The 24,366-nt window shown below is 36.4% G+C and overlaps 3 protein-coding genes across 3 annotated transcripts; all 3 read left to right on the forward strand.

Annotated features, from left to right (window-relative positions):
* The first annotated feature begins 537 nt into the window (after positions 1-537).
* Positions 538-3,777, forward strand: LOC111890182 (metal tolerance protein 4). The gene is made up of 7 exons (XM_023886337.3): positions 538-906; positions 1,511-1,680; positions 1,770-1,968; positions 2,136-2,314; positions 2,421-2,571; positions 3,069-3,199; positions 3,372-3,777. Exons 1-7 carry the CDS (start codon positions 702-704, stop codon positions 3,549-3,551), a joined length of 1,215 nt encoding a protein of 404 aa, XP_023742105.1. The 5' UTR covers positions 538-701; the 3' UTR covers positions 3,552-3,777.
* Positions 3,778-4,407: 630 nt separating this feature from the next.
* LOC111890212 (protein BUNDLE SHEATH DEFECTIVE 2, chloroplastic) lies at positions 4,408-5,844 on the forward strand. Its single transcript, XM_023886363.3, has 4 exons — positions 4,408-4,799; positions 5,068-5,104; positions 5,332-5,415; positions 5,539-5,844. The coding sequence occupies exons 1-4, from the start codon at positions 4,503-4,505 to the stop codon at positions 5,589-5,591; spliced, it is 471 nt and encodes a 156-aa protein (XP_023742131.1). The 5' UTR covers positions 4,408-4,502; the 3' UTR covers positions 5,592-5,844.
* A 15,880-nt stretch (positions 5,845-21,724) lies between these two features.
* LOC111890146 (uncharacterized) lies at positions 21,725-23,612 on the forward strand. Its single transcript, XM_023886299.3, has 2 exons — positions 21,725-23,019; positions 23,256-23,612. Exon 1 carries the CDS (start codon positions 21,849-21,851, stop codon positions 22,593-22,595), a length of 747 nt encoding a protein of 248 aa, XP_023742067.1. The 5' UTR covers positions 21,725-21,848; the 3' UTR covers positions 22,596-23,019; positions 23,256-23,612.
* Positions 23,613-24,366: the final 754 nt, after the last annotated feature.

The raw sequence follows: 24,366 nt of genomic DNA on the forward strand, positions 1-24,366 counted from the left end.
ATCTTTTCAAACCTCTCCTGTTGGGCTAATCGATTGGCATGAATCATTGTCCTTTCCTTTGAATAAAACAATATACTTGCCATTTTAAGTAAATTTATATTTTTGGTTCAACAGATCCTTTTAATTCACCGGATATTCATGTAGACCGATAATTTAAAGAATATTTTACATAAAGTTTATATAAATTATTTTTAAAAAAATATAAGAAAGACAGCTTTACTTACAAGAGCTCACACGTAAATGTTAAAATTGTATGACCGAACAAAGAATTGATTCTGAGCGCCATATGTAAAATAGATCTCTAAATCTCTAATACTAATATATTTAGATAAATACATAATGTATATTTTAGATGTTGTCAATAATTATTTATTCCATATAATTAATGTAAAAATGACGATAATATACAAAGCCTTTTTTATTTTTATTCTAACTTTGACTTTTATTTTTTTTAATAAATATATCATATATGCATGAATTTGGACTCTGATGTTTATGCTTATAAAACTGTTATTTATTATATAACTGTATATCGTAATATTTATCTGAATAAATGAAATAACACTGGCTTTTGAAAAATTGAAAGAAATAACATTATATGATTTGTTATTTATAACTGGTTTTCTGCATTTCCAAAGTCGGTATAATTCTTTCTGTGGACGTCCTTCACTGTTTCGCCACCGGAGATAGAGACAGAGAGGATGGAGGAGGTAAAAGAGGCGTTGTTGTCGCCGACGACACCGGGAGGTGGTAGGCGGGGACGACGGCTGAGTCGGCGGTACTCGGTGAACTCACTCAGGAGCGATTTTTTGGCTCGGTTACCTGATAAAGTACGTTCTGCTGTTGATATAGAGTCGTCTTCTCCTTTCGCTCTACCTTCTAAGTCATCATCTTCCCTAACTCAAGGTTTTTGATCATATATCTACCCTCAGTTTCTCTCTTCATTGCTTCTCTTCGATTTTATTGATCTATGTCTGTAACTTATTTTATTAGAGAAAACAGGGATTATTCAAATTACTGAGTAACAAACCAAAATCAAATGCTTATTCAAACAAATTAACTTACAATGGTTTGGTTATTATGTATGCGACTTGATCTTAAGTAGCACAGTGGACCTTTTCGTTACCATCCAATTCTTTACCATAATCACTGTCTATATATTTTCTCTTTTCTTATACGATCTCCCAAGATCAAAATTACCTTTTATGTACGAATTGAACAATCTGTATGCTATCACTCTCTTTAGATGATAAATTTTGCATTTGTCTCCTTTCATAAGAATCTCAATTCTCAAGGCCCCTTTTTATGTAGTTGTCCATTTCTCAGAAGATTGTTTCTTAAAAATACACCAGTTAGGTTAATAACTGCATCAATTTAGTAAGAATGAAGAAGAATAACCTATCTTAGTAGAGAAAACTGAAACCACTTCAAAGCACTGAGTAACAAAACAAAAGTCAAATCTAAGAAGACTTATCTAAACTAACATCTGTAAACTACTTTTTGTGTACAGGTGAAAAAGAGTATTATGAAAAGCAATTTGCAACATTAAAGTCTTTTGAAGAAGTTGATGCTATAGTTTCATCAGAAGGCATCGATGAGGAAGACTTAGATGAACAACTTCAGCAAGAAAGAGCTATGAAGATCTCTAATTATGCCAATGTTCTATTACTAGCATTCAAGGTAATTAATCCTATCTCTTTTTGCTTCAAATCTCAATGTAGTTATCACATTTTTATAAAGAAATCTTGAATTCCTATTGGATAATACAGATATATGCTACAGTAGAAACCGGATCCATTGCCATTGCTGCATCCACCCTCGATTCTTTACTTGATCTAATGGCTGGTGGCATACTTTGGTTCACTCACTTGTCTATGCAAAACCTCAACATTTATAAATACCCTATTGGGAAACTTAGGGTTCAGCCTGTTGGAATCATCATCTTTGCTGCAATAATGGCTACACTTGGTACGTTATAATTAGCTTTTAAGTAGAAATCATTCAAAAAAGTAAAAAAAGAAAGACTTTTAATATCTTATTTCTTTGTTTTAAGTAAAAAGATTGTCTTTTTCATGTACAAAATGGTGTGTGTTTATGTTGAAGAGAGTTCACTTTATCACTTTTGTATGTTTTAGGGTTTCAGGTATTGATTCAGGCTGTGGAACAGTTAATTGAAAACCAACCTCCTGAAAAGATGACATCTCTTCAGTTGTTATGGCTATATGTCATCATGTTGACTGCAACAATAGTCAAACTTGCCTTATGGTTGTATTGCAGAAGTTCAGGAAACGAAATCGTTCGTGCATATGCAAAGGTTCTTATTTTAATCAACTTTTATTATATTTTATTATTTTATTCCATCCAATCAAAATGGAATTCATATCTACTAACACAAATGTGCCTTGCTAATTTGATATCAGGATCATTACTTTGATGTGGTGACAAATGTAGTTGGATTAGTGGCTGCTGTTCTTGGTGATAGATTCTATTGGTGGATTGATCCTTTGGGTGCTATTATTCTTGCTCTTTATACCATTATAAATTGGTCTGGAACTGTTCTTGAAAATGCAGGTAGTTTCCTTAAACCCTAAACCCTAAACCCTAAACACCAGTCTGAATCAAGATTGGCTAAACCAAATCGTTTTATAGAAACCTAACGCATTGGAACATTTTATTCAAAGGTTCTTTGGATTTTAATCATAATATTAAAGTACTTTTTATAAAGTTCAAAGTGAAGGGTTAAAGTGACATTTTAAAAAGTAAAGGGGTGGAAAAGCCACACTCATAAACATAAAACATATTCAAAGTTACATAAATGGTCCCTATGGTTTACTGATGATCACAAACTCAGTCCCTACAACCTGAAAAGTCCAAATTACTCTCGCACTCACTCACCAAAACTAACGGTGTTAGCAAAGAGGACCATTCATGCAAGTTTTGGAAACCACATGGGCCATGTTCGTCACAAAAAAATAGCAAAGACTGAGTTTGTGACTTTTGGTAAACCATAGGGACCATTTATGTACTTTTGTCTAATATTAATGTGATATGATTAATTGATTATGCAGTTTCGTTGGTGGGACAATCGGCACCTCCTGAAGTCCTACAAAAACTAACTTATCTTGTGACACGTCATCCTCGAGTAAAACGAGTCGACACAGTTCGTGCATACACATTCGGAGTTTTATATTTTGTAGAGGTAAATGGACGTAATTGCCCCTAGGGTGGTATACAGTATACTTACAAAAATGGTCAAGGGTTCAAGTCTCAGCAGTCACAATATAAAAGTTTCAATTCCAATGTGGATTGGAGACTGTCAGTGTTACCTGATTTACCTCATGATCATTGTTAATTTTTAATATTTTTAATAGGTGGATATTGAGCTTCCGGAAGATTTGTCATTGAAAGAAGCACATGCAATTGGAGAGACACTACAAGTGAAGCTTGAGAAGCTTCCGGAAGTTGAACGTGCGTTTGTTCATCTAGACTTTGAATGTAGTCATAAGCCGGAACACTCTGTTTTGACCCGGCTTCCTAACAGTGATCCTTGAGGTGAACGTTTTGGTTGGATTTGTTGAGTGTTTGTATATGTATTTATGGGTTGTTGATTTGTAGTTATTATGTTTGTTGAGGTGTTGTTGAAAAAGTTGTATCTTGATAGGCGACAAAAAAGAAAGTGTAAATGGCATTTGTTGGGATGTGTATGTCTTCTTGGGTATGCACGAGGAGAGACGACATTTTAATATTGTTATTATTTTATTGTTTTTTATTTATTTATTTTTATACATTTCTATTTATTGTTCAAAATCTTCAAATGTTGATTGATAAACAAACGTAAATAAGGAAAAAGAAAAGTGAACTAGGGTTGGCCTGATTTTATTTTACTACTTAGTCATTCTGAAAAATAAAATAAAATAATGAACTACAATACTACATCCCTCCTAACTCTAAGCAAGCTAAACTTGCAAAATATGTTAGATAATAGTAGATTATTTATGAAATATTAGATATTAAAACTGCAAATTTCATGCCAAAACATCAATTTTAGTTATATGTAAATTGTTATATATTTAACATAATAAGAAAACATAATTTACATAAGATATGTTATCTATCTTTCTAATTATCTAAACACTACTAAAATGAAATTTATATTTCAAACTTCAAAGTTGAATTTTTTTTTTTGAAAAATTTAGCTTAACAAAATTTTATAATATAAACTATTATTAGAAATTAAGTAATAAGTAATTAACATAGAATAGTTCATAGTTTTAATAAAATATAATAACACAATAATAATATCAATTATTTTTATTTTTATTTATTTTTTATTTTGAACAATTATTTTTAATATGCCAATAGATTGAAAACAAAAATCCAACGACTGGAATATACTCTACAGAAAAAGGAGGCAAAATAACAAAGAAACAGAAAAACAGAGGAAACGAAATGGCCACAAAGCAGGAGCTTCACAAATTTTATCCCTTTCTTTCTCTCCATCCATGGCGACACTTTCTCACTCCTCTTCAATCCATCCTCCATTGTCGTCCTCAGTCTTCTGCTCAATAACCTCCATTAACCCCTCACAATACATCCCAATTTTAAACCCTAACAAAACCCTTTTGTCCGCCGTTTCTTCTTACTCGTCCAAGCTCCATTTAATTCCTCCACAAGAACACATTTTTGATCCCATTTTATTATACACGAGTGGATTCAAACCCCCTTTGGATACTCAAACGTTTCTTGCCACAATCAGCGTTTTGGTTGCGATTTCCCTCTCACTGTTTCTTGGTCTCAAGGTTCGCCCCTCTCTTTCTAGATATTCATCTTTGCCCAAATATGTTCGAACAATTGGAGTGTCACCCAATTACGTCATTACTCTTCCTGTTCATAATTAGGGCTAAATTTATGGATTTGGAAGTTGAATTGCTTCTATAACCGGTGTCCTAAATTGTCGCTTGTTATAAACTTATTGAGAAAATGCAGCCCCCTTTTAAAAATTAGGATGTATGATCTTTGTTTTTTTTTGGGGTTATGATGAATTATGATTATTGGGTTTTCATGTAGGGAGATCCAGTTCCTTGTGCAAAATGTGCTGGAAATGGTAAGTTTTCTAATTCTATTTTGTAAACTTGTGAAAATTGCATTCTTCTATGTTTAATTTAATTCGTTTCTTCTGTAAGATTAGAAAAGATCCACCACTTTTGACATTAGGATAAACAGAATGATTTTTAGCTTCAAAAGGGGATAAAAAGTCTTTAAATTTATTTAACTACATTGACATTATGGATAAGAAAAAGATGGTGTTTAACAATCTGGTTGGATGAATAGGTGGCACAAAATGTGTTTTCTGTAATGATGGGAAGATGAAAATGGAAACAGGCTCAGTTGAGTGTAAAGTATGCAAGGGTGCAGGTATTAATGATGCTTTATGCTCTCAATTTGTAAAAAATGTTATCACTTATAGTATGAGTTTTGGTCACTTCAATCACTATAAAAAAATGCATGATATTTGAATATTGATTTGTGATTTTGTAGGATTGATACTATGCAAGAAGTGTGCAGGTTCTGGATATTCAAAACGTTTATGAGTTAGGTTTTGATATTTTGTTTTAGCCTCTTAATATTAAACATGAACCTAGTGGAGATTTGAAATATGTTGTAAGTGGCACCTTGTATAATTTTGTAATTATATTATGATTTCGGGGGCTTTTCACAATTCATTTGGTGTGAATCTTTGTATTGAGGAAAAGTAGGAACTCAGATGCAAAATGCCTTGAAACATGCTACTTTTTTCAGCTTTTTGAATGGATCCCTATATATGAGTTTCATGGTATTGGTAAATCATAGTTTTTTATCATAGATTTATATTTTATATTATTTTATTATTTTTTATCTGTTGGTGTTTTTTATACAGGACCATTGTGGGGTTTGGGTTTTGTTGGTATTGAATGGGTCCTTATATATGAGTTTGTTATGTTTGGCTGGTTTTAGAATTTCAAAGTTCAAAATGAGGCTTACACAACCAAAATCCTTTACTTAGGTAATGTTTTAGGCTGAGTTTGACGTGCCACAGCTAGCTGATAAGCTAACTTATATTTCGAGCTTTTTTTTGTTGTCGTGTTTGGTAAGCCAAAAAGTAGCTTATAAGCTAGCTTTTTGAAAAACTATTTAGACTAGCTTTTTAGGAGTTTTTTTTTTTAAATTTTCCAAATACACTCATCAATTAATTATAGAAACACATACTCTTACATGTCATTTTATGTAATTTTATATCTTTTAGCTAGTTTTTCAGTTAGTTTCACCAAACGTTATTTTTTATTAGCTAGCTTTTCAGCTATCAGCTAGCTTTTTATTTAACAGTTAGCTTTTCAGCTATCAGCTAACTTTTTATTTAACAGTTAGCTTTTCAGCTATCAACTAGCTTTTCAGCTAACAACTAGCTTTTTAGTTAATACGCTAAACATAGCCTTAGTGACAAAAGTTCCTGCTTTCTATTGATGTATATAAAAAGCATCAAGAATTTGGTTTTTGGAAAATTTCCTTGTCTTTATCTTTCGCGGTGTAATGGTATTAGAGTAAGTTTCAATCTCCTTTAGTATAAATAGGAGTTAACATTTGATGTTTATGTACTAGCTTTTCCGTTTGATTCTTAATAAAACTTGAAGAGCTAGCTTAGTTTACTTCGCCTGTTTTCCTTATCCCCCCCCCCCTCTATCATTTTTTCCTTGTGCCTAAAGGTGAAAGCAGTTTGCTGCTAACACTTGATACAATCTAGTTTTTGTAGTGATGTTGATTATGATGACATATGTGGAATTGATAAGACCTAGTGAATCATTGTAAAAATCATGAGCATAAGGAGTAAATAAATCTGGTTTAAGCTCTCATTAGATCTAGAAAGAAAATACAAAGTGGGTTTTGTATAATTTTCTCTCTCTAGTCTAACTCTCCAAATGAACATTTCATAAATGAGTGTCACTAACTTCCTATTTATAGGCAAGACAACTCATTACACAATACAAGAGGGTAAGCACAAATGACATCCAAGAGTGGCTTTGCATCCTAACATTTCCCCCTAAAAGTTAGGATTGGATGTATCGACTTCAATATCCAACAAGCTCGCGCGATCAGGACCAACTCTCCCTCGATGTAATATCGATCTTCAAATCCGCAAATAATACTCGAGAAGCTTCGAATACCGAATCTTCATTCTCCCCCTTTTTATAATCAGAAAATGATTATAAAACCCATTAAGGGTGAGAAGCGCCTGATGAATAATCTTCACAAAACTCCCCTTGATGTGCGCTAAAAATGAAACCGTGAAAAACTTGCATGGAAAAACAATCACGAAAAAGTTATGAAAAATTTCCAATTTTGTGAAAAAATTCAACTTTTGGGTGAGAGTTGTAAGAATTTCAAAAATCCGAGTAAAAACTGCTACTTTTAGAATTTTGCAGGGACCTGTTGCGCCAAAAACAGTCTAAGATGCGAAACACTTCCCCAATTGCGAAACTGGGTATAAAACGTTAATTTGCATTAACTGCATGGACTGAACTTGAAACTTCGTCACATTCCTTAAAATTTTTAGTCCTATTTCGAAGTTGGGTAGTTTCTGCCAACATGTCAAAACTATAGGGACTAAAAGCGAAACATATTCATTCTTCACAAATTTTTTACATCAATTCAAATTTGGGTGAAATTTGCCAAATCGTTGAAATATCAGGGGACCCAAATCAAAATTGTTTGTTTTCTTCTTCCTAATTCGTGTCACAGGTATGGGTGAGCATGGTGTGGTTCGGTGCGTTTTTTGGTCAAAACCGAACCGAAAACCGCAACTTCAGTTTTTTGAAATTTAGAAACCGCACCGTTCGGTTTTTATTGCGGTTCGGTTTTTTTTGCGGTTTATTGTTTTTTTTTGTTTGTTTTTTTTTATTACTAAAATCAAGTAACTCGGTGAGTTACTTTGACTCAGATGAGGAGTGCTAATCATTTTTTGGAGATGAACCGATACCACCACCTCTTGGTTTGAAATCAAATTATATAACCATTCGTCCAACATGTTTCTAATGGTTGAACATAATACGAATTTAATATAATATTTGTTTCACATGTACATGCAATAATATTAATGTATTCATAAAAATGATACTATCATCACTAGTACTTTTCACATTTAAATGTTAAAAAATGTCATAAACATTATTTGTTATTGTAAATATCACTGACTGTATGTTTAAAAATATAGAAACATCATCTGATAGATAAGATAGATATTTATATATGCGGTGCGGTTCGGTTTTTTGCGGTTTTTGCGAGACTAGAAACCGCACCGCACCGAGTATTTTCGGTTTTTGCGAAACTAAAAACCGCACCATCGGTTTTTATTTCGGTTTCGGTTTTTCGGTTTCGGTTTATGCGGTTTTTTCGGTTTTTTTCTTTTACGGTTCGGTTTTTGCTCACCCCTAGTCACAGGAGACGTAAGTTCGCTTTGTATCTTCAAGACTTCGACAACGAACTATAATCCTTCGCTAACAAACATTAATTGATTACAACACTTCATTAACGAACCGTGTTTGGTCATCGACAACGAAACAATTCAACCCTTCGATTTCAATACTCAAGTCTTCACTTTTCAATTCAGCCATTCGATTTCTCGTTACCAATTGACTGTTCAACATCAACAACCAAAGTTCCCCATATCAAAGTCTTTAAAATCGATTTAGACCCCCTAGACATCTGCATTTGTATGACCATGCTCCCCCTCCATTTGATCACCATGCAACATTGTGTGATTTTTGACATGTATTGGAGAATTCGTTGTAGATTGCGGAATATCATCATCCTGAGTTATACTCGAATCATCAGAATGTTTCGAAACTTCAGGAATTTGATTGTCGGTATCATGTACTTTTGCATCGCTATCCCTGTCAGGAACACCAAAAATTAAGTCATAATCAAAATAAAAAGAATTTGAAATAGATGACTCATCAGAAGTTTCGTTAAGAATAGACTTTTGTTCGAAAATCTTTTCGACACGCTTAACAAAATATCATCGAATGTTAGATTGAAAGTTTTTTCAATCTTTCTTCTTCGCTTATTCAACACCCTATATGCAACACAATTATGTGAATATCCCAAGAATATCCCCTTATCAGCTTTTGACTGAAATTTCGAAATGTTATCCTTAAGATTCATAATAAAACACCTGCAACCAAAAACATAAAAAGAATTTCACATTTGGTTTTCGATTGTTAATGATTTCATAAGGGGTGATGTTAAAAAGACAATGAATAAAAGATCGATTTTGTGTAAAACACGCCGTCGAAAGGGCTTCAGCCCACAGATATTGAGGTAAATTTGCATATGTGAGCATCGTCCTTGCAGCTTCGCATAAAGATCTGTTCCACCTTTCAACAACACCATTATGTTGTGGTGTGTAAGGAGATGAAAAATTGTGGGAAATTCCAAGATTAGTCAGAAATGAATCAAGAACTCGATTCCTTAATTCAATGCCATTGTCACTTTTGATCCTTCTCACTTTCTTTCGCAATCTGAGCTCGATTTGCTTAATGAAATTGCTCATTACTTGAGCAGTTTCAGACTTCTGTCGAAGAAAGTAAACCCAATTGAACCTTGAAAAGTCATCAACAATGACCAATATGTACCTCTTTTTGTTGAGAGTCTCAACAGTTGAAGGGCCACACAGGTCAATATGAAGTAGTTCGAGAGGTTTGATGATCTTCAAATCAATGACAATCATATGACCTTGAAGATGTTGTTTTCCCTGTTCACATGCTGAACACAATGAATAGTTTTCAAATTTTAAAACAGGTAAGCCTCGAACAAGTTCATTTCCCACCAATTTGTTTAGATTTTTTAAATTCAAATGTGAGAGTCTGCGATGCCACAACCAGCTTTAATCAGATGTCGCCTTCGAAGCAAACATACAAAGGAACACCAAGAATTGGCTTGATATCAAGAGCAAACATATCTCATTTTCTTTTCGACTTTAGCAACACTTCTTTGGTTTCTTTATTCAAGATGACACTTCCTTCCTCATCGAAGACAACTTGATTACCGGTGCCCACAACCAGTTCCGAAACACTTATCAAGTTATGTTGAAGTCGTTCAACATATGCCACTCGATTAACCGAGAACTTTCCATTCATTACTTTGCCATATCCTTTAACATTACATTTATTGTTATTCCCAAACTTCACCACACCAACATTGTGTAAGCTTCCATAATTGCACAATTTTTCCTTCTTACCAGTCATGTGACATGAGCAACCACTCTCGATATACCAATGTTCATCGTATTTCTCGTCACATAAAACCTGCAATCAATGAAAAAATTTAGGCCCCAAGGTTTTTTGGGTCCTTGGTGATTAGATTGAAACACATTATGAAATGAAGATCCTAAAACCCAATTACGAACTTTGGATTTCAAACTATCGATTAAGTCAACTTCCATAGACTTAGGTATTAAAATGAAATCATTCAATTGTTTAGAGTCGATACTGACTTTCCCTTTTCCATCAACAGTTTGTTTTTCTTCAACCTTTGATTTGGGAACAACTTTCCTTTTTTGAATAGAGGGATTTGATTCTTTCGAAAAAGAACTGCTAGCTGCTGATTCATTCAAGTAACTCTCACATGCTTCCGTGACTTCTTTTTGACAAATCTTCCCAGATTTATAAGGCTTTCCTTTGCCTTCGAACCAGTAATTAATATTCTTTACTTTATATTTTCCTTCGGCAAACGAAGCTTTAACTTGTTGCTTCGGAACAGGGTTGGAAATGTTAGGTTGTGTGGGTTTGAATGGTTCATTTCTTTTCCCATTGACATCCAACTTATCAAAGTGACATATTGGAAACATTGATTTTGCATGTGGTTGGTAACGATTTTGAAAAAGTTTATTATAACCGACATTTGTTCGATTAGAAACTTGTTCATTTGAAAACCGTCTTTGATTTTGAAGTTGAGGAAAAAATCTTTGTTTATTTTGTGGAAAACCAATATTTCTCTGAAAATTGTTTTGTGAAAACCTTGCATTTTGTTGATTAGGAACAAAAGTCATTTGTTGTTGGTTTTTAACAAAATTCTCATTTCTTTGTTTTCATATGGTCTTTGAACTTTGGAATGACTTTTTGATAAATCATTTTGTTTTTGAGCGGGTTTGTTCTGAACAAAAGACTTATTTTGAGAATAAGTGTTAACTTGTTCCACCTTTTTCTGTTAAGATGTTTTCGTTAACAAAACTTCTTGTTTTTTACGAGACTCAACATTTTGCCAATAAACATTTTTCCTTGCTTTAGATAGAGAAATTCCTTCATCTTTTGAATCTTTTGAATTTGTTCATATAATATTTGAGCTTTTGTGTTTTGAGTTTGAGAAACCGATTCATTTGAAGTTTTGTCATCAATGACTTTTTTTTCTTTACTTTCCAAACTCTTTTTGTTTTTTGTCTTTGAAAAGTGGATAATTTTTTTTTAAGATTGTTTTTGGCAGTACTTTGAGTTGAGAAAAACCATTCTTTTGAAACTCCTTTGTTGTCCTCAACAACAATTTTGTTGATCTCCGGTTTTACTTTGTCACCATTTCCTGATGTAACAAACATTGTCAATTCCCGACTTAGGTCGATTCGAGGTGGAAGATCCATGTGACCTAAATTCTTTTATCATGAACTCATGAACATGGTCAACGATGTTGTGATTTAATTAGAAATATGCTGTTATTGACCGGTACATTTTGTTCTAAACCTATCTAAACACTTTATGTGTGTAGAATAGAGAAGCGTTTTCTTTTATTGGAAATGGTGTTCTGAGTTTAGGGAATTTGTCTTTTGTTTTGAAGTCCAAAGAGGATTGAGTATAACGTTGCTTCTCCATGGAAGATTCAAATGAAGTCATAAAGTTTACTAAAGTGGATCCATAATGAGTGTTTTGATGAAAGGCTGAGTTCTGACTCTCGGAACTAGATGTTGTTCTCATGAGACCTGACATAAGGACACTTTTGAAAAAGACAGGAATCCATGAATGTCTCAAGTAATACATTCTCCTCAACCAAGTATTGTCGTTAGGATCATGTTCATCCAATAGTGCTTACCATCCATGTTCGAAATCTTTCTCTTCAAGCTTAGAATTCCAAATCAAGGAGTTGAATTGTAAATTGAATTCCTCGTAGTTGACAATATCCAATGATACCTTACAACGAAAACATGTGCAAAGTGTTAAAAATAACAATCATTGATTCAATCAAGAATATATAAATGCAAACGACAATAATATTATTGAATGTATAATAATATCTTCTATACACCGGTACTCAATGTAGAACTATATGTTAGAGATACAAAAATACTATCAATGATTCTTCTCAGAATATAAAATAAAAATAAAAATGATACATAATGAATGCAATGTTGACTGAAAGCTTATTAAATTAAAGCTTGTAACCTTCGATGGTAATTTGGAAGTGATGTGCCACATACATAACCTATGAATTGATTATGGAAAAGCCTTGGCTATAGCGTTTTCATCGATGGGTCTTCATTAGATAACACCAATATTGGTTTTTTACCAAAAGTTCTAAGAAAAGATTTCAGCAACCATGTGTATGATTCGATATCCTATTTGCTTAGCAAGCTGCCACCAAAAGTAACACACTTTTTGTGATTGTCGATTCCGATGAAAGGAACAAATACCATGTCATACCTAAAGAGTGGAAAATTTTACATTGAAAAGTTTAAGGAATTAAAAAATAAAAACATAAACATAAATGATAAATTATACATAACCTGTTAGATCGGAATGTGGCATCGAAGGAGACAACATCACCAAACTCTTTATAATTTATCTGTGAGGTCTTGTCAGTCCAAAATATAGCATTGAGTTGCTTATTTTCAACTCTAAAGTCGAATGAAAAATTAGGAACATTTTTTGTTCCGTTAGTCATCTTATCGACTAACATGTGAGCATTAGTTCCACTTATGAAGCAATTAAGATCCCTCATCAAAATTTTAAAATATCAACCGTGCCTCCAATAATATTGTATCCACCATTAATAGCAGTAAAGAGCATGTGCACTTGGGTGGCACCAACATTCTGAGTAGAAAGATTGATAATGAACGATTTTTGCCATGAATTAAGCTGTCTATGGTATCGAGAAAACATGATATCTTGAGACATAAGTTCATGATTATGTTCCACTACAAACTCATATAGCAATCATGCAGAGCTTCCTTTTATCATACTAAATCTGATACATGCATCCGGTCCTTCTTTGAATCTTACTTTTGTTTGTGTTCAATGTATCAACATGACCTTTATTAGGAAGACCTTGTCTGTTACACATAAGATCAGGGGAGGATGTAAGATTTCATAGTAGGGGTGTCAGAGGAAAGTCACGGATTGCACGGGCGTACTTGTAAAAGTCACGGATTGCACGGGCCACGGTGTGCCCTATACTAAATCCGTCGGTGCATAAGGTATCTCAATCTAATAATACCATGCACATTTTTTTATTCGTCATTTTCCTAACATCAAAACTTGCTGCAAGAGCGTACTTGTAATACATATATGTTATATCTTCATACGACTTGTAATTGCCTTTGAATTTTGGTTGAACTTCATCAGGTACCTTTGGAATCTAGTACCATTTTCCATTAATAATCACATGCTGATGATTAGAATGTTCATGAATATCATTATATTGATTAACATCTACAGGAAAAAACAATGAATTTACACCATGATTGAACGCATCAACCAATAATAGACTACTTACCACAAAACATTTTGATATTAGCTAATAAAAATCTGAATTACCTGAACTGCCAACATTATCTTGATTTTTAAATTCATCGATCCTGTAATCATCATCACAACCACCCAATGTCTCATTTTCAATTGAAATGATATCATCGTCACGTCAATCGTTCACATCTTCATCAATATTATCATAATTATCATAATGATCATAATCTTCTCCTTAGAAGAAATGATGATGAATTAACATAAAGTATATAACTGGAATAAAAAAAATGAAATTAACGTTTACAAATAAGGGTATGAAATTAAACTTGGATTTTGATTAATTCCATGTTGTTGGTAATAGAAGGAACTCTCATGAGACGTATAATGTATTCTATCTTGCATTGAATCGAAATCAACATAGTATTGTTGATACCGATTTGAAACTAAATCAACATGGCCGCCGTCTTCTGTATAACACTCCATATGGATCTATAGAAGAATCAAATTGTTTCTAGAACGATATGATATAACCAGAATTTATCAAACGATTAACATAACAATAACAATAATAATACGATGATTGTAAGACCGAATACGAAATGAATAATACGTGTGTTTCAATTATGGAAAGATCAATTAGCATATTTTCAGACAATTTGTGTAACAACCATAAATTTTACGCCAAATTTAAACTTTTTCAATCATAAATAAAAACCACATAGCATTGTTTATAAAACGTTTTCAAATCATTTACCATCAGAGTGTCCCAAAAATCATAACATAAGGATGAGGAGCGATACGGTCACACCTTCACCTTTCCACGATCTCCTGAAGTACTTGAAACAATAAACTGAAAACTGTAAGCCAGAGGGCTTAGTGAGCTACCCCCAAAATACCAATACCACATTGGCAATACCATAACAGTAATAATCAATCAATCAACATGCATACTGGGCTATCGGCCTGACTGGATTGCCCTACAGGGCCTACAATCTGTCTGAATCTATCCCAAGCCCTCGGCATGACTGGTCCGCCACGTGGGCCTACAGTCTCCCCGGACCGCTCATAGGGTATGTTGGCCTTCAGCACAAAGCAGGACCACCTCAACCCAACCACAAGCAAATAACCATGTGCACATACTATCATATACTGGCATATACAAACATCAAACATATCTGTCTCACTGATCATCAATCATAGAAATCTCCTGTAACTAGAGTACCGACCTAGCAGGTCACTAACATACCAATCCCTAAGGATCATAAGAGCATAACATACTGTGTACCCCGATTCCGATCTAACAGATCATAAGCACATGTAGCATACCATAACAATAACAACTAAAGGGCCGGCCTTGGTGCCGTAGACCTTATCGATATAGTGAGGATAACTCACCTTGCAGATGTCGACTCAAAAGGCAGACTTCAACTCTCGGTTCACTTGACACAGGCCCCACCACCTATCGTCATAGCACAACATACTCATAAGTCCTTAACCTTATAAGGTGCTCCATAAACCACTAGTCAACCCCTGGTCAAAGTCAAAGTCCTCAGTCAAGGTCAACATTCCATGTTGACCTTAACTCACCGAGTACGCTTGGGTACTCGCCGAGTTCTCTGAAGTACATTCCAACTCGCCGAGTCATCGGAGTGACTCGTCAAGTTCCTTCGATTCTCGATCAAACTTTAAGACCATCCGTCGAGTTCCCTCCTTGCAACTCGACGGATACACACTCATACATATCCAAGAGAAAACTCATCCGACTCGCCGAGTTGTTCTTCAACTCGTCGAGTCTTATGACGATCTTCATCGGACTTACAACTCGGCGAGTTCACGACCATCTTCATGTGACTCGCCGAGTCAACTTTGCGACTCGCCGAGTCCATTCAGTCCTCTTTCCATACAGACTTGTTTTGAGCCATGCAGTGGCTCCAAATCACATATCCAAGCTTCTAGGGCATGCTTATCACGTAAAGTTGCAAACTTTACGTGCATGCATGGCCTTAAAGGCTCCAAATGTCTATTCTAAGGTCTTAATGGAACTTCATGCTCAAGAGGGACCTTAATCACAACCAAGACTATGACTTTATGCTTTTAGAATCCAAGGAGGGTCTAGATCTGAAGTTACAACTTCAGATCTAGCCCATAACTCATCATACCAACTAGAAAATCCATAAAAGCCTTAGAAACTCAACAAAAGGGAAGTAGAAATGGCACTTTGATACCTCCAAAGGATGCTAGTTGAGCTAAATCCTTCCTTGCTTCAATTTCCTTTGCACTCTTAGCTTTCTTCCTCCAAGATCCTCTTTTCCAAGCTTCAACACCACACCGAGGCACACACACACAAATTAGGTTTTAAGGGGGCTCTCAAAGACGGTAAAGAGGCCAAAGGAGGCTAAGGCTCCTTTAAATAGAGATGCAAAACCCCGGGATTTAGGGTTTCCACTGCCAGCTCCTACTCGCCGAGTCCATGTTTGGACTCGTCGAGTAGGTCACTTAAAACGTGATCCCACCCTGCTGCTACTCGACGAGTAGGTCAACCAACTCGTTGAGTAGAGCTGAACCCAATAACTCTTATTTAAGCAATACTTGAGAATCAGGGCGTTACAATTTGTTTTAATTACTTCTTTGACTATTGTGTAAATTGACATGTTTACCCTTTAAATTAAATTAAATTATTTATTTAAATGATAAATTTTGATTGACTGTAAATCGTCCTCACATATTCACACTAATTTAGGTTTTTAAATGAACCTACTTGTGTGTGTGTGTATATATATATATATATATATATATATATATATATATATATATATATATATATACACACACACACACAGGCCAAGGGGATGTGCAGGCAAGCAGACGACAGTTGAACAACACCCTTGCTACCACAAGGAAGGAAGGATACTTACAATGGGTGGAAAGAACCATGCACACGCTTGTTGTTTGTTTTGGTCAATGAATAGTAACTAGATGATAGTAACCCTAACAAACAAAACGTAGAAAGTATATAATTAGCTAAACAACAAAACATATAATAAGAGTCTAAAATGGATCAGAAAAATATGGAATAGGACCAGAAATGAGATGAAATGTCTGAATTAAGCCAGACGCACCAGATCATGGAGAAAAGCAAAACTTAAACAAAGTAATATAGGATAAGGACAATATCTGAGATAATAGGTATGACCAAACCAAACACACTAAATATGAGACAATAGAAAGCATAAAACACGAAAGTGGTATAGCCAATCAATGTATAAATAACCTTTCAAAACTTGCTGAATAGCAGATAACAATAGATAGATCTAAACGATCAAATGCGGAAAAACAAGGTCGAAAAACAGGTCTGATAACAAAATACAGATACAACAGAAAACAGATCCAACTCAATCTCCTAAGAAAACCAATGGATCTACAAAAGTTAAGAAAATAAAATCTAATATAGTAGAAATGACCTTGCCAATCTGCTGAATATAGATAACAATACACAGATCAAATCGATCAACTGAGGTAAAAACACCAGACCTGAACACTCTAAAAAACATAAACAAGGAATCTGATTGCGGAAATAACAGATTCTCAGTACCATATCCAATAAAAAAAGGAATCGTAAATCAGAAGAGAATAAACTTGAACAGTTCTTTTTTATGCAAAGAACCAAATCATTAAGATAAAAGAAGTTACAGAAGAACCTCACTACAACTAAAACTCCTCTCTACTACAAATCACCTCACTACAAACCTCAGTAATCTACACTCACCCTAAACCCACCGATCACCACAATCAATGAAAACTAACCTAACTCTAAACCAACAAGACTTCAAGTTTAGAAGTGCAGGTCCTTCAAACACAAGCAAAAAAAAGAACACGGAAGAAGAAAGAACAACAGGGGAATAAAAAATTGATAAGCCCATGGACCATTTCGTCTACAGCAGGAGGAAGAAGAAGCCCATTTCAACCTAATTAGTTTGGATCAGGCCTGTTTACAATTTTTCTTGTCTTTCCTTTTGAATTCTGTCTTTTAGTATTCAGTCCTTTTTATTTGTGTAATGCTCCACCCACATTTTCTGTTATGGGGGACATTCTAGAAGGTGCAGGTTCCTTGGTCAGTAGGTTGGTCCCCAGGCCCTGTATTTATAGTGTTGAGTCCTTGTGAATTGGCATGCTGAAAATTTATGAAAGTTCTTAAGAACATGGAGAGTACCCACCTCTAGAATTATGGCATCTATCTTCTATCTTTTTCTCTCCATATTCTTACGAAAATCACAAAGGTTAGGGCTATCAGTTGGTATCAGAGCACTAACCCCTCGTTCCCGAGTTTAACAAAAGAAAAGAAGAGAAGAGAAAGGAAAGGAAAACAAAATTTTCTTTCGTGTTCCCGAGTTGGAGAGAAGTGGAAGGAAAATGACTTTTTTTTTTCTTTCCAAATCCTCCCAAATCGGAAGAAAAGTTAGGAGGGAAAGTGATCCTTCCATTTCCATCCACTTCCTTCCACTTCCCTCCTTTAATGAAACTCGGGAACACCAATCTCTTTTATTTTCTTCTCATTTCCACTCATTTCCTTTCCTTTCTTTCGTTAAGTTGAACTCGGGAATGGGGTGTAAGATCTGATGGGAGGAGCTTCAAAGGAGGCAGTTGCTATGAAGAAGGTTGAAGAACAGGTGGGAATCATCCATATCCAACTCCAATCTCATGGAACCGATATCCAAGACATGAAGTTGAGAATGGATAATCTCCTCCATGGCCAAGACCAAATGAACCAGAAACAAGATGAAATGAAATCCGCCCTAGACAAGGTTATGGAGAGATTAGACTTCTTGGCTGGGGCGCCATCATGAAGAAGCAACCCAATGAACCCCCTAATCTAGAATCCTCACCCCTACTTCTGGCCCTATGATGAACAAGAACAAGGGGGTGGCTAGTTTGGTGGCGATAGACTTTGGGCCAGGCAACTTAGGACCAAGCCGCTCCGGTCCAGGTGGTCCAGGCGGTCTCCAGGGGGAATGGCATCGTGTTTGGGGCTCTTTACCAACCGAACCACACCAATGGTGGCAGTTGCCACGGAGGAAGCTCAGATGTAATCCATCTCAAGGGGCTAGATATAACCGAAGATTTCCTACCTCTAAGATTAGGAAGATCAGATGTAATCCTTGGGATGCAATGGTTAGATACCTTGGGGCTTATGAAGACCAATTGGAAGGAGCAAACGATGGAGTTTGAAGTGGGAGGATGAAAAGCAAAGTTAGAAGGAGATAAGTCACTTGGAAGGACTTTGATTTCCTTGAAGGCAATGACCAGGACAATTAGGAAGGAAGACAGGGGAGTTCTAATAGAGCTCAGCAACACGAAGACGCAAGACGAAGGTACAAATCTATTCCGCCTTTCTTGCAGAATATAATCTAAAAGTTTGGTTATGTTTTTTGAGAACCACCAGGCTGCCCCCTCCGCGGTCCCTGGAATACCAAATCATAGTTAAAGAAGGCATAGCCCCGACGAGTGTTCGCGCTTACAAATATCCTCACTATCAAAAGGACAAGATCGAAAAAATGATTGGGCAGATGCTTAAGGCCGGTGTGATCCAGTCTAGTAACAACCCTTATTCTAGCCCCGTGATCCACAACCCTTATTCTAGCCCCATGATCCTGGTTAAGAAGAAAGATGGGTCCTGGAGGTTCTGCATCGATTACAGAGCCCTAAACAGGGCCATAGTCCCCCGATAAGTTTCCCCATCCCGGTAATTGACGAACTGTTGGATGAACTCCATGGGGCAGTGTTTTTCACTAAACTTGACCTGAAATCGGGGTATCACCAGATCAGAGTGAGAGTTGAAGACATCCCGAAGACCTCTTTTCGAACGCACGGTGGTCATTATGAATTTAAGGTCATGCCTTTTGGCATTACAAATGCCCCAACCACTTTTCAAGCCCTAATGAATGACATAATCTGTCCCTACCTTCGAAAGTTTATTCTCGTCTTCTTCGACAACATCTTGATTTACAGCCCGAGTGATGAGTTGCATTGTTTTCACGTGGTGACCGCCTAAGAAAAGCTCAAAGAGCACCAACTGTTTGTGAACTTTAATAAGTGCGAATTTGGAAAGACCCGCGTGTCTTACATGGGTCATGAAGTATCTGCTGAAGGGGTCCGTGGAATCCAATAAGATTCAGGCGATGCAAGAGTAGCCAACACCCACAAACATCAAGGGTCTAAGAGGCTTATGGGGACTCAAGGGATACTACCAAAAGTTTGTAAAAAGGTACGCAAACATTGCAAAACCCCTAACATATTAGCTAAAAAAAGACAAATTTGGGTGGGATGATGAAGCCCAGGCAACATTCGTACAGTAAAAAGGAGCCATGACTAAGGTCCCGATTCTAGCCATGCCAGACTTCAAGAATGTGTTCATCATTGAGACTGATGCATCGGGGCATGGTCTATGAGTTGTCTTAATGCAAGAGCAACGCCCTATAGCTTATTATAGTTCCACTTTGGGAGCTAAAGTTATATTAAAGTCTATCTATGAGAAAGATCTTATGACAATTGTTATGGAGATCCTAAAGTGGCATCCCTATCTGTTAGGGAGAAAATTCATTGTCCGTACGGATCAACTAAGCCTCAAATACATCATGGTGGGAAGCGATTATCAGAAATGGGTCTCCAAACTCATGGGCTTTGATTTCGACATACAGGACCGTCCAGGGTATGCTCTTTCATGAAAAGAAACTCCCATCCGGTGCAACACTCTCGACATAGGAGTTTGGAAATTCTGGACCAATTGAAGGAAGAGTTGTCACAAAATGATTTCATCTAGAAATTGAAGGTTGATGTGGAAGAAGATGCTTGATCACACAAAGGTTTCGTTGTGTACCAAGGGAACCTCTTGTACAAGGAAAGACTAGTTGTCCCCTCTATATCTCTACTCCTCCATGAAATTATTACAGTCTTCCATAACTCTCCGATTGGGGGGCACTACGGAGAGAAGAAAACATATATGAGGGCAACAACTGAATTTTATTGGCAGGGTATGCGCACTAGGCCTAACAATCATGTCGTGTTCGGGTTGGTGGGTCATGGGTTGGCGGGTCAATATATACCAACCCGAACATGACCCATTTAACTATATAGGTCACGAGTTTGCAGGTTTGGAACATAAACTCATATATGACCCGTCAACCCACATATTTATACAGGTTCATAGGTTGGCAGGTTCGTGGGTCAGATTTGGGTTTGTGGGTTCGTGGGTCAGATTTGGGTTTGTGTGTTCGTGGGTCAGATTCCATAAATAAAATTGATAGTTAAACACGAATAAATTCTTGATGCAAACATATCCAAATTTTAGAAACTTAAGTCTTAAATAACCAAATAAAAATTAAAAACATTCATGGAAACATGTACAAACTAAAACAATAATACAAACATATATAAATTCAATCATAGGCGTCGACGTCGTTGATAATGATTCAATCGTTCATGTCGCCGTTCTTTGTGAGTTCGATCTGTCGTTCAACATAGAGGGGAGACGAGGAGAGGGCTTATTCGATTTTGTTTGTGAGATACTATTATTATTTAGGGCAAATTCCAAACGTGTTGTAATGCAAATAAGCTAATGTTTACCCAAGGGTCAAACTGTATAGTGTATAATACTTAATACATTTAAAAAATATATAATTTTTTATTAAAATTCTAAACGGGTTGGCAGGTCAACCCGTATATTTTTTGAGAAACCCATATATGACCCGTTTAATAAACGGGTTGACGGGTTGAAAAACTCAACCCAAACTTGTTTATTTCGTGTCGTGTCATGGGTCGTGTCGAGAATTGTCAGTATTAGAATAGAAGAGGAATAGTATTGTTTAGATTCTATGAGGCGCTAAAGTGTAAATAGACAAACCCTTGTATCTATATATGATTATGTACAATCAGAAGGATCGACAATTTTGGAGCATAATCTATTATGGTATTAGAGCAGTTCTGATTTCCCGCTCACCACCTTCCTCCAAACCCTAAACGCCGCAAGAACCTTCTTCCTCCAGTCGACAGTCCTTCTTTGTATCTATTCATCTCTCTATCCTTCTTATCTCTACCATGGAGAAGTTACACCCTGCTGCAACAGTCACCAAGATCAATAATTTTATTCCAATCATTCTAGAGATGGAAAACGCTAAATATGCGTCATGGGCGGAACTATTCAAAATTCATTGTCAGGTGTTTCAAGCAATCAATCACATCCTTCCAAACGAGGCGCCAACTCTGGAAAAACCAACCTCTGGAACAGATGCTGCCAAAGACAAAACAACCACATCTACACATGATGCTTCTTGGTCAAGAGTAGATGCTATAGTACTTCAATGGATTTATGGTACAATTTCTACTGACTTACTTCACACCATACTCAAGCCAGGTTCCACAGCCGCTCAAGCATGGACTATCCTAGCCAATATATTTCAGGACAATGCTAACTCCAGGGCTCTCTTCCTTCAAACCAAACTGACAAATACAAAACTAGCATCCTTTCCAAACGTGAGTGCTTACTGTCAAGAAATTAAAGTATTGGCAGATCAATTAGCCAATGTTAATGCCCTTGTACCTGGTCAAACTCTTGTTCTCCATCTCATTACCGGACTCACAGACGAGTTTGATGGAGTAGCAACTTTTCTACAACAGCAAGACCCTCTTCCGGATTTCTATACAACCCGATCCAAACTTATTATGGAAGAGGCCAGAAAAGCGAATCAGATCAGCCCTAACACATCATTCTTAGCTGCTACTAGACCCTTTACCGCCACCAGACAACATCTAACTGCTACTGTTCTTCACACCGCTGCTAGATAATCACCATCACAGCAACCTGCTTCCGATTCTCAGCATAAGCATCAGCATGACAGAGGATATTCTGAATCAACACCTTGTGGACGCGGCAGAGGCAGTCGAGGTCGCGGATGCGGTCGGGGTCGAAGTGGCAACTTTCATGTTCATCATTTTTATTCGCATCAGTGGAATTCTAATCCATATCAAAATTGGCAGCAATGGTCTCCTCGACCATGCCCCTATCCGACCACACCTCCTTCTCATCCTCTACGCCCTGGTACACCCGGCTCGGGTATTCTTGGTGCTCCTCCTGCTCATGCGTATGCTGCTTCAGAAAGTTATTATACGCCCACCAACATTGCGCAAGCCTTGCACACTATGACCTTGAACCCAGATCAAAACTGGTATCTCGACACCGGGGCTACAAATCACATGACTCATTCGACAGGTACACTCTCCTCTTATATCAATAATAGCATTCCGAACCATATTGTTGCTGGAAACGGTTTCAAAATACCTATCAACGGGACGGGACACACGACAGTTTCCTCACCTCTTCCACCTTTCAAAATAAACAACGCTCTCGTTGCTCCGCATCTTATTAAAAACCTTTTATCCGTTCGTCGCCTTACAACAGATAATCATATTGCTATTGTATTTGACCCTTTTGGTTTTCTTGTGAAGGACTTACAGACCAAGATTCCTATCCTCTGATGTGATAGCACCGGAGACTTCTACCTGCTCTCTCTACCAACAGCTCGTACCAGTCCTTTCACTTTTGCAGCTCTTTCTCAAGACTTATGGCATCGACGTCTAGGCCATCTTGGCGTTTCTTTATTACATATTTTGAATAAGCATAAGTCTATCTCTGTTTCTAAATTTTCAGATTCAAAAATATGTCAATCTTATGTTTTTGGGAAACATATTAAATTGCCATTTAACGACTCCTTGTCTACTACAATGCTCCCATTTGATATTATACATAGTGATTTGTGGACCTCCCCAATTCTTAGCTTGGGTGGTCATAGATATTATAGATTGTTTCTTGATGACTATACAAATTTTTTGTGGACATATCCTATTACAAATAAATCATCTGTCTTCTCTATCTTTTCTTCTTTTCACCGTCTCATCAAAACACAATTCAAACATAAAACTAAAACTAAATCAAGCCCAACTAAAGTGTAAATAGACAAACCCTTGTATCTATATATGGTTATGTACAATGAGAAGGATTGGCAATTTTGGAGCATAATCTATTAGTCAGACCTAATGCGCACCACCATAGTTGAGTACGTGAGGAATTGTCAAGTTTGCCAAACCCATAAGGCCCTTGCGACCTCACCAGTGGGGTTATTACAACCGATTCCCTTGCCCCTGCAAACTTGGGATGAAGTCACGATGGACTTCATCAAAGGGCTGCCTAAATCTGGTGGTTAGGATACAATTTGGGTGGTGGTGGACCGCCTAACGAAGTATGCTCATTTTATTCCCCTGAAACATCCTTTCACTGCTGCTAAGTTAGCGGATGAGTTCATCAAAGCAGTCGTTCATCTACATGGCTTCCCCACAGCGATTATCAGTGACAGGGACCACATTTTTATTAGTCAACTATGGCAAGAATTATTTAGGCTGCATGGAGTTAACTTAAAAAGGAGCACTGCGTACCACCCCCAAATGGATGGGCAATCAAAGGTGGTTAATCGGTGTTTGGAAACCTACCTAAGGTGTTTCTGCTCCGAAAAACCCAAGAGCTGGTCTGAAAGGTTGCCTTGGGCTGAGCTGTGGTACAACA

This window comes from Lactuca sativa, chromosome 6, assembly GCF_002870075.4.
Source record: "Lactuca sativa cultivar Salinas chromosome 6, Lsat_Salinas_v11, whole genome shotgun sequence".
Taxonomy (NCBI): Eukaryota; Viridiplantae; Streptophyta; class Magnoliopsida; order Asterales; family Asteraceae; genus Lactuca; species Lactuca sativa.

Excerpts from the sequence above, each read along its gene's own strand:
- LOC111890182 (XM_023886337.3), top strand. The coding sequence starts at position 702 with ATGGAGGAGGTAAAAGAGGCGTTGTTGTCGCCGACGACACCGGGAGGT. Across the intron at positions 1,969-2,135 it reads TGCAATAATGGCTACACTTG|GGTTTCAGGTATTGATTCAG; the intron begins GTACGTTATAAT and ends TGTATGTTTTAG. Across the intron at positions 2,315-2,420 it reads TCGTTCGTGCATATGCAAAG|GATCATTACTTTGATGTGGT; the intron begins GTTCTTATTTTA and ends ATTTGATATCAG.
- LOC111890212 (XM_023886363.3), top strand. The coding sequence starts at position 4,503 with ATGGCGACACTTTCTCACTCCTCTTCAATCCATCCTCCATTGTCGTCC. Across the intron at positions 4,800-5,067 it reads CACTGTTTCTTGGTCTCAAG|GGAGATCCAGTTCCTTGTGC; the intron begins GTTCGCCCCTCT and ends GTTTTCATGTAG. Across the intron at positions 5,105-5,331 it reads TGCAAAATGTGCTGGAAATG|GTGGCACAAAATGTGTTTTC; the intron begins GTAAGTTTTCTA and ends TTGGATGAATAG.
- LOC111890146 (XM_023886299.3), top strand. The coding sequence starts at position 21,849 with ATGGAGAAGTTACACCCTGCTGCAACAGTCACCAAGATCAATAATTTT.